Here is a 9,919-nt window from a genome sequence, read left to right on the forward strand (position 1 = left end):
AAACAGCCCAAAAATTAGCAAGAAATAAGTAAAAAATTACACGAAAATTACCTGGAAACTTGGAAAAACAGAAAGAAAGAAAATGATGAAAATGAGTGCTGTAAATTAAAGAAAAAAATGCATGTTTTCTTTCTTTTAATGAAAACATAGAATAAAAATATAATTAGAATATTAATTAATATAGTTTTATGGACAATTTTTTCATTCTTTTTTTTAATTTCCCCCTTTTTTAAGACTTATTTTCAGGGTATTTTCTTGTCACCTTTTACAATTTTTTTGCTATTTGAAGGACTTTATTATTGGAGGTGTGCCTTGTCTTTGGTTTTTGGTGAGATATTTTGGTGACATTAATGACTAATACAAAAGGAATAATTTAAAAGTATTTTTTTAATATTAAGATTTTACAATGCAACATCACAAAAAAAGATGTCTCAGCTTTTTTAAGACTTTTGAAAGATTGGTTTAAGACATTTTAAACCAATTCAGGCCTTGTTTTCAGACAAATGAACGACTTTTTAATGATCCGTGGGAGCCCAGCTACAGAAAAAAATACCACAAAGTTGAATTCTCCTGGCTTTTTGCTGCAGGAGATCAGGTAAAGAAAATAAAACTCAGTTCTCTCTGGCTGACTCTTCTTTCCCGGGCCGACAGCTCTCAAACTCACAATGACAAAGAGCACTTAACAGGAAGCCTCCTGACACGTTTCAGCTCTTTGTTACCGACAAAAGGGTCCTAATATGAGAGAAGTGTGCTCTTTGAAGTGGCCCGTCTTCCCAGGACAACACCAGCAGAACCTGTCTGAGAGCTGGAAACCTCACACCTCAATAATCTGCACTTTAAACTTCACGGAGAAACTTCATCTGTCTACGAGCACAAAGATGAAGACTCTGAGACGAGGCTGAAAGCTCCAAAAGCTTGTAAACAACGCTGATCTGAATTATTTTGTTTTGTTTGATATTACGTCTTTAAAATGCTACTTCTGCAGGTCTGTTTCACACACGAGCGTCAGGAGCGTGTGAGCAGCAGGGTGTTTCATGCTTGTGGTGTTCACACATGCGTTTTTTGCAACGTTGCTGCTGCGTCGCTGCCCGCAGCTGTTAGTATCGAATTTCCAAATTTATAAGAACAATTTCCACTAATTTATGAAGTCGTACAAACTTTTGCACAGCCAACAACACGGTCCTGTAAATGTTTCAAAATAAAATGTCTTGTATCAGCAACTGATGGGATTCTGTCCACAGAGACGGTGTCCAAGGGCTTTTGCTTTGAAAGGGAAGCGGGGACGTTGGAGTAATACAGCCGTCTTTGTATTTCCTCACCTTTGTGACAGAGAGAAACTTTTAAACTGCAGTAAAAAGTGGTATAGAGTCAAAATAATCATCAAAACACCATTTCAGCTGCAGCAGAGGAGCTCCTGACAAGCGCTGCTCAGGGCGACGGTGTAAATACCTGATAACATGGGCGACAAAATAACAAACAATACGTTTGGAGCTGCTCACGCACTGCTGACGCTCGCTGCGTGAAACAGGCCTCAGTGCAGGTACAGCTCTCTAAAGTAATCGTATCGTCAGCTGTTGCACGCAGCAGCACTGGGACACCAGTCAGAGGGACTTGACAGGACGGAAGTGAAGGTCATTAGTGAGTGAGGTGGGATAATTGGGCTCTTTGATGTTTGACTTTCCCAAACTCGCAGCTCAGACGAGCACGACGTCTCAGCGGCCTGTCGAGTGTGCTGCTGCGCCTCATTTTACAGTACGACAAAGAACAAAAGGGGATATTAAAGGTGCGATAAGTGTGCTCCTTCCTTTCCCGCACTTACGGCTCCCTCAGTCGTCTGTCCACGTTCACACCTCAGACAGCAGACACACGCCACGGCCGCCTGTGAAGTGTGTCCTTCAGGGCGTCCTGTACAACAGGAAGAGGATCTCCGACCTGAGAGGTGAGCGAAACACCACCGCGCACCAGAGAGGGAAGAGACTGGAAAGAAAAGGGCGACGGAGTTTCGCAGCGGCGCATCAAAGTGTGCCGACACATCAGCTCGGCTCTGGTCACGTCTGAGACTGAACGGACGGAAAAATGCGTCCTCACAAGCTTTAAAATCACCTTAAAACCCACTCACAGGTACTGATGGTGACGTGTGCAGAAGGATGTGTGTGTGTGTGTGTGTGTGTGTGTGAGTGTGTGAGTGTGTGTGTGAATGAAACTCACCACGTTTCCTTGCTCGTCCACTGAATTGGTGCCTAAAAAAAAGACAGAAACACAACAGTTTATCACCTTTGTGGAAACAGATTCTCTGAATTTTGCTTCATACATTTTCACGGACAAACTTTCAAAACTTTTCCATGACTTTTCAAGGACCCATAATGACAAATTTATTTTTTCTCTCCCACTTGCTTGTCGATTTTCAGACATATCAGGCAAATTCAAACATAATGGCAGCTAGAACGCAGCGAGAAAGTAAAGACATGTACGTGAATAAATAAAACATCACATCGATGCTCATCACGTGTCGTCGACATCTCCAGAAAATACATTTAGGTTACATTATGTGACAGCTTATCCACACAAAGAAATACTGCAACAATTTCTACACACAACAAATTTTAAATTACCACATGAAGGCAAACATAAAGGCATGATTTCTATAATTTTTCTTTTTTTTTTTAGGGGAAAAAATTACTATTGTTATTTTTTTAATAGTTGCCAATTTCTAAAATAAACATTTTGTCCTTTTTTTTTTTGTGTATGTCTTCCATGCAGCTGATGGCATATTTCTTTTAAAATCACCAGAAATAAGAAGAGATTCTTTAATTTGATATAGTAAAGAAGAAAAGAAATGCAGTATTTAGTGTATTTTTTGTTTGAAATAATAAACAAATATTTTTCTTTCATCATTTTTCTGTAATTGCATTTTTACAAAACTGTGAGAAAATCGTATCATGAACCCGGTATCGTGAATCGTATCGAATCATGAGTGTATCGTTACATCCCTATTAGCAGCACTAGCTGTGCTTACACTGCGAATGGTGGTTAACAGTAATGATAGTCAGCGATGCTATTGAGAGTTTTGGCTCATAAACAGAAACGCTGTTGAGTCTGCGCCTGGTTATTTGTGGTAATGAGCCGTGCTGCTGGCTCACCAGCTCCTGCAGCCAGGTGGCGTGCAGGGCAGTAAACTGAAGAGAAGCACATTTAACCTATAGACCCACATGCGTAACCGCTTAAAAAATATTTTCAGCGGTTAACCGGTCAACAGTTAACCACTGAAATCCCTATTTTTGAGGTTTGACTGCAGCTTTTACCTCACACTTTGTGCTGCACATTGTGCTTCCACCTGGAACAAAATGTGCTTTACAAAAAAAGTTTTGCTTGCTCGCCATTGGGAGCCTGCATGTAAAAGGACAAAGAGGTGAGATTAAATTGTTTTGCAAGACTAACACCTGTCAATATTACCTGCACGTCTCCCAAATCTTGTGACGACAGAAAAAAAACCAAAGTATTTCACAAACTTGTCTGCAGGAAAACCACACAGAAAGATGTAGACATGCATATTTTCAGTGTATGATCCAGAATATCTCAAAATGTTAGTCCCCCAGGCAGAGACATGATTAAATCCAAAATTATTCAAAACCAAAAAAACAAACATATTCCACTTGTTCATCAGAGTTATTCCACAATGAGATGAGGAGAAATGTGGGCGAAAATAAAAGTTAAAAATATAGTTTATGGGGGATCTCAGACTTCCAAAGTAGGTTCGCAAAAATTAAAAAAAAATGGATAAAAACACAACATATCCATCCTTTACATTAACTCAAGAGAAACAGCAAATTTATAAAAGGGAAAAAGCAGGTAAATCCAAACGCAGATTCACTCCAGGATAAAAATGAAGACATCAGCATCATTAAATATCCTGAAGATCAAAAAAATAAATCAATAAAGCCAAACGTTTCATCAGTTTCTGGTGGTAAACACATTAACTCCAGAAAAAACGGCAAATTAAAAAGTGAAATCCAAAAACAGCTTTACTCTGGGGTGAAAATGAAGACGTCAGTGCCACTAAAAAGCCTGAAGATTAAAAAATAAAAGCCTCAGTGAGCTCATAAACCAGCAGACGAAACAGTCGGCTCGCCGTCGAGGTTGTCGATGCTCTCTCGTGGTGAATATGCCCTCGACAAACTGCTGGAGGCCGATGCTTCCTCCTGAGCTACCGAGAGACGCCGATCGCTCACCGATTGTTGTTTTGTCAAGAAAAAATCCTTCGAATCATCTTCGCTTACAAGTCAAACTCAAAATAATCTAGTAGCTGCTCGGCCTCACGGGAAGGTCAAATCTCAAACGTGCTTCTCTTCACAGACAACGTCACTCGCGTGTGTTTTCGACCTGACAAACTTTAGACTAAAAGTTTGTTTCTCTCAGTCTGACTCTTTGTCCTCTTTGTCTCTGTCTCCTCTGACAGCTGCTGGCTCCACCCGTCTGTGGGCTGTCCCTCTGAACAGGAAGCCCAGGGCGATAAACCAATCACACCCGATGTTTACAACATCTTCCCCCTCACTGATGAAGAGGACGGCGGGGGCTTCTGATCGAGCTCGAAGGCTCAGCTCAGTCACAGGCACTGATTATTTTTCATTAACAATAATCAGTTAATAACAACCACTTGGTGTATAAAGCATCATAAAACAGGCGCTGATGCCCAAAGTGACGTCCTCAAACAAAATTTGGATAAACAACAGTTTACAGAAAATCAGTGCTGTCAGTAGAGCTGCAACTAATGATTAATTTGATAGTCGATTAATAGGTCGATTATTTTTTCCATTAATCGATGAATCAGGTTTAAAAAAACAAAAAAAGAAATAATAATAAAATAAGCACTTTTTTCTCCGATCACTCCCATCACAACAGTGCAAAAATGCATAAACGTGCCTGAGCTGTCAAAATAATATTAAATTATGAACAACAAATAACTACAAAATCAAATGTGAAACACTACAAAAACTAAATGTTGACAGTTTTTACAACATACCGTTACGTTTCCTGACTTTAAAACTGAACATACGTCGTTTTTTGTTGAGACTTTCGCTTTTTGTTTCATTTCAGTACTCTTGCACGAAAAGCACTTTATATATTTTATGTATGAAAGGTGCTTCACATATAAAGATTATCAGAAGGTAGATTTATTTGTCATTTTTTAAACAAAGCTTAAAAAATGAAATTATATTTGCTCTTGATCGTGCTACATCTTCAGAGTTGAAATCTGAAAGATATTATTATTATTGTTATTGTTATTGTTATTGTTATTACACCAGTATCTACCCGTTTGAGCTGGCCCGCTCCAAGATCAGGTCTGGATTAAATAAAGTGGTGAATACCGGGTCACTGAGGGCTGCAGATTAAACCTGTTAAACTCGATGATAATCACAAGTTGTGGTTTCTCTTCGGGTCACAAACATGAAGATCAGTGATGAATCACAGCAGCGAGACAAACTGACAGCGTTTAATTGACCTGCAGTGACTCCTCTGTTTGCACCAATTCTAGGTCACACAATGTTTTGGACGAAGACAAAATCAGTCCACCAGAGATTAGTAAACCCAAATATTTTTATGCCTTTGACAAAATAATCAGGAACTTCTGTCAGGCGATCTGTTCTGGGTAACTGCCATTTTTAAGGTTTTGAGGGACAGTGGTAGGGATGGGCAATATGGGCTGAAAATTATATCGCAACATTTTTAGGCTATATGTCCATATTTTTAAAACTTCTCAAAAGCACTTCTTTAATGCTAGAACTGTGAGACTCGAACATTACAATTTTTATTTTTATTTTTTAAACCAAATTCCCCTTCAGAGTGACAATATTGAAGAAATGAATTTTGGTACTTTGAAAAAATTTGAACATAATTCCAGTTTTGATCAATAATGATTCGTCATGTCGATATAATGACTGAGTGCGTAAAGACGAGTATTAAAACAAGAATAACGGTCTGATAAGTTAAGAAAAGTACTTAAACTTTACTGTAATGCAACCTTTAAAATCAGGAAAAAACACAATTTATTTCATATCACCATATAAAAATCAAATATTTAATCTCATATCAAGATACGATATAATATCTTTATATTGCCCAGTCCTAGACGGTGGAGACCTAAAACTTCCCACACTCACCGAACACGTAGACCATGCCAACCGCTCCGCCGAGTCCCATGAGTCCCGCCAGCCGCAGCACCATCTTCTTGGCGTAGGCGGTGTTCTCCTTCTGCTTCTTGTCCTCTTGTCCTCCCTCCTTCTCGCCCTCGCCTCCCTCAGGAGGAGGCTGCCCCTGGACAGGAAAACAAAATAAAAATGTGAGCATCATTGATGTCTATAACAACAGTTATATATCCTGAACGGAGTATTAACCGTTTACAGATCAAATCATCACCTAATCATTGTTACAAGGACTCAAAATAATAATTAGTTTCATTAGAGAATCATCTGTTGAGTATTTTGTGTTACAGAAAAAAAGTGTAAATATATATAATTAAAAAAAAAATTAATGTCAAAACACAAGAAAGAATTTACAGAAAACTATATTTATAAAAATTCAAACCATGTATTAAAAATTATGTTACAGAAAAAAATAAAAAAAATACATTAACCTTTCTTAGGGTTATTTTTTTGTTTTTGTTTACTTTTTCCTTTGCTTTGTTTTATTTATTTTCCAGTATTTTGTGTAACTTTTTAGTAATTTCTTGCTTATTTTGGGCCTATTACTATTATGTTTTTAAATAGGAAAATTAAATACTTGGAAGAATGTACAGAAAATGTATTTACAAAAAAATAAAGCATTATCTAAAATTATGTTACTGGGAAAAAAAGGAAATCTCAGCACTTTAGGGGAGGGGGTTCTTGATTTTCTAACTTACTTTTTATTAATTTCTTATTTATTTTGGGCACATTTATTGTTATTTTTAAAAAGAAAATAAAAATAAAAATTCAAATTATATATTTAAAATCATGTTGCAGAAAGGAAATATTTTCAGCACATTTGGGGTAATTGGTAATTGGTTGGTAATTGGTTTATTTTCAAATAAATTTCCATGTATTGGAAATGTTCCAATTAATAATTTCTCCATTTAGTAAATTCTTGCTCATTTTTGGGCCATGTCTTGTTGAGTTGCTCATTGCCCTGAATCAACCCAATTTGTCAGTTTAAAATTCATTTACATATAAAGCCATTATCACAATCTGCTTAATTTCAAAGGGTTAAAATAACACCTGATTGCACACTTATGCACTGTGCTGTTGCCTGTAAAATGTCATGTTTTCCGTCACATTTGGTGCTCGTGCTGCAGATTTGGGTTTCGGGGAGGAGAGGACATAAGGAGGGGACGGCGGTCTGATGTGACCTTCAAACCAAACAAACCTTGGCCGTTTACAATAACAGTTAGGCTGAACAGATTTAAAAACAAAAAACAAAAAAATGTGTGCCTTTCACAAAATGTGCTCACTTTTCAAAATTTCTTCACTTTTAATGGTAGTTCTAGATTTTCATTTTTTTCTTTACCTTTTTCTTAATTTTAATTTGATATTTTTTAAAGTTTTTAATTCAGAACTATTTTTAAAAGTGAGGGCATTTTGGAAAGTGTTGTGGTTTTATTAAAGTGGGGACCTTTTTGAAAGCAAGAGATGGAAATTTTTTATGTCGTGAGAGTTTTCGGAAAGGTTGTTTTTTAAAAGGGCCTTTAAAAAATTAAAAATTTAGGACAGTTTCAGACAGTAAAAAAAAAAAATTCAAATTTTAAAAACGGATTTTTGTAGATTTGAGACATTTGAAGGACATTTTTTCAGTTATTTGTTTAAATTAAATTACAAATTTAAGTGAGGACATTTCAGAAGGTTTTGTAATTTTGGGAAAGTGCGGACATTTTAGACAGCATGGACATTTTTTTAAAAGTTAAAACTGAATAAACTAAAAGAATGAAATTCATAACAAAAGAATGAAATTCATAACAATTTTGAAAAAAAATTGAAAAGTTAGGATCATTTTAGATCATGTCTTGTTGAGTTGCTCATTGCTCTGAATCAACTCAAAGTTTAATTTGATGTATTTGCAAAGCCATTATCACAGTTTCCTTACGCACAAATAACACCTGACTGCACGCTGATGCACTGCAGTGCTGCATGTACATTTTCATGTTTTCTGTCACGTTTGGTGCTCGTGCTGCAGATTTGGGTCTCCGGGAGGACAGGAGGAGACAGGGGGAGACAGGGGGAGGGGACGGGGGTCTGATGTGACCTTCAAACCAAACAAACCTTGGTCGTTAATCTGACAGCTGCTGCAGATAAAATAAAGCTTCAGCTCGGCGTCAGAGTCTGCGAGGAGCTGATATCAACATTACACATGATAGCAAACTCATGCTAAATACATGCTAACTGTCTTAGCTTAACGGTGAAACACAACACGCGTAATTTAATCGATTATTTGACCGGAAATGTATCGACTGGCTACATGTTATGACTGTTAAACTGGAGACAGGCGTCTCGGAGACATTACCTGTCCAAGTAAAAAACGCATGCTAACGTTAGCATGTTAGCTCCCCTAATCTCGGGTTCATTCATTCCGCAGACGCGCAGTTTTGAACCCAAACTAAATATTTATGACGTTGACACTTATCGCGATTAATAACAAACAAAATACAATCAATAAAGTCTGTCGCGGTGTATTTTTTAAGCTACATGTTTACATGTAAATTAGCTTTTAGCCTAACGTGAGGTTAGAAATGTCAGATAAGTTGCTTCGATTTGATTCACATGGGCGACTCGCGCGGGCGGGGTTTAAACGTTCGCGCTGTCGCGCTGCATGTTTTCCAGCTTCCCCGCCACCACAGGGCTGTGACGGTACACAAATGGAGCGCACACACTGTCTGTCCCACCTGACTCTGCTGCTGCTGCTGGAGCCGCTCCTGGAGGATAGCCTGAGCCAGTCCGCCCGTCGCACCGCCCGCTCCGGCCGGCGGCTTATCCGTGGAGAGTGTCCGGATCATATCCACCGCAGCCGGGGAGGAGGCACCCACCGCCCCGCTCCGGAGCCGCAGGAGGGCCCGGCTCGCTCGCACACACATGGGGAACACAGGGGTAGCCGACATGTTGGAAAGTAGCGCTAGCTGCCCGGCGAGCGTATGTGAAAAGGACAAAAGCACCTGATTGGCTGAGGCTGGGTTGAGTGGCAGGCGGGAGGAGCGCTCAGAGCAGCGATAGGCCACGTGGAGCGGGAGGAGGGCGGGCTCAAAAGCATCCGGCCCAATCAGAAGCAAGAAAGAGTCTGACCTTCGATTGCGACAGAAAACTGCCATGATGGTTGAGGGCAAAATGCCCAAAGTGGGGTCAATTACATCACCTGTAACCCAAAAAACTGTCAATTTTAGAATAAAAACAATAATAAAATTAATAAAATAATTAAATATTACTATTATTATGAAGGTAATGATGATGATTACTCTTAGTATTTCATAACTGCTACATATATATATATATATATATATATATATATATATATATATATATATATATATATATATATATATATATATATATATATATATATATAGATAGATAGATAGATAGATAGATAGATATAAATGTATATATATATTTATATAGGTATATAATAAAATAATAATGATGATAATGATAATGTATCGACATTAAATTATACCATACACATATACAATTCACAATACACAAGTACAAGTACAATACAAGTTTTGACCCTTTTTAAAATATATATATATTAAAAAATATTATTTATTTACTCTATGTGTCTATTTTACATTATACTATACACATACAAGTATATAATGTGACGTTTTGTTCGTTTGTTTGTTTTTGTTTAGTTTTTCACTTTTATTTTCCTGATTATTGCTTCTGATTGCATGAGAGCTTTT

The 9,919-nt window shown here is 37.7% G+C and overlaps 1 protein-coding gene across 1 annotated transcript in view; it reads right to left on the bottom strand.

The window, feature by feature from the left end:
* The window catches only part of timm50 (translocase of inner mitochondrial membrane 50 homolog (S. cerevisiae)), a 44,722-nt gene extending 35,547 nt beyond the window's left edge, over positions 1-9,175 (bottom strand). The window contains exons 1-3 of the mRNA XM_088078472.1: positions 8,909-9,175; positions 6,159-6,312; positions 2,209-2,240 (exon numbers count right to left, since the gene is read on the bottom strand). Coding sequence (XP_087934598.1) covers positions 2,209-2,240; positions 6,159-6,312; positions 8,909-9,121 — 399 coding nt within the window. The 5' untranslated portion in view covers positions 9,122-9,175. The remainder of the gene's footprint in view (positions 1-2,208; positions 2,241-6,158; positions 6,313-8,908) is intronic.
* Between the last annotated feature and the right edge of the window lie 744 nt (positions 9,176-9,919).

The sequence above is a fragment of the Plectropomus leopardus genome, chromosome 6, assembly GCF_026936395.1.
Source record: "Plectropomus leopardus strain MGB_pleo_1.0 chromosome 6, ASM2693639v1, whole genome shotgun sequence".
NCBI classification, from domain to species: Eukaryota; Metazoa; Chordata; class Actinopteri; order Perciformes; family Serranidae; genus Plectropomus; species Plectropomus leopardus.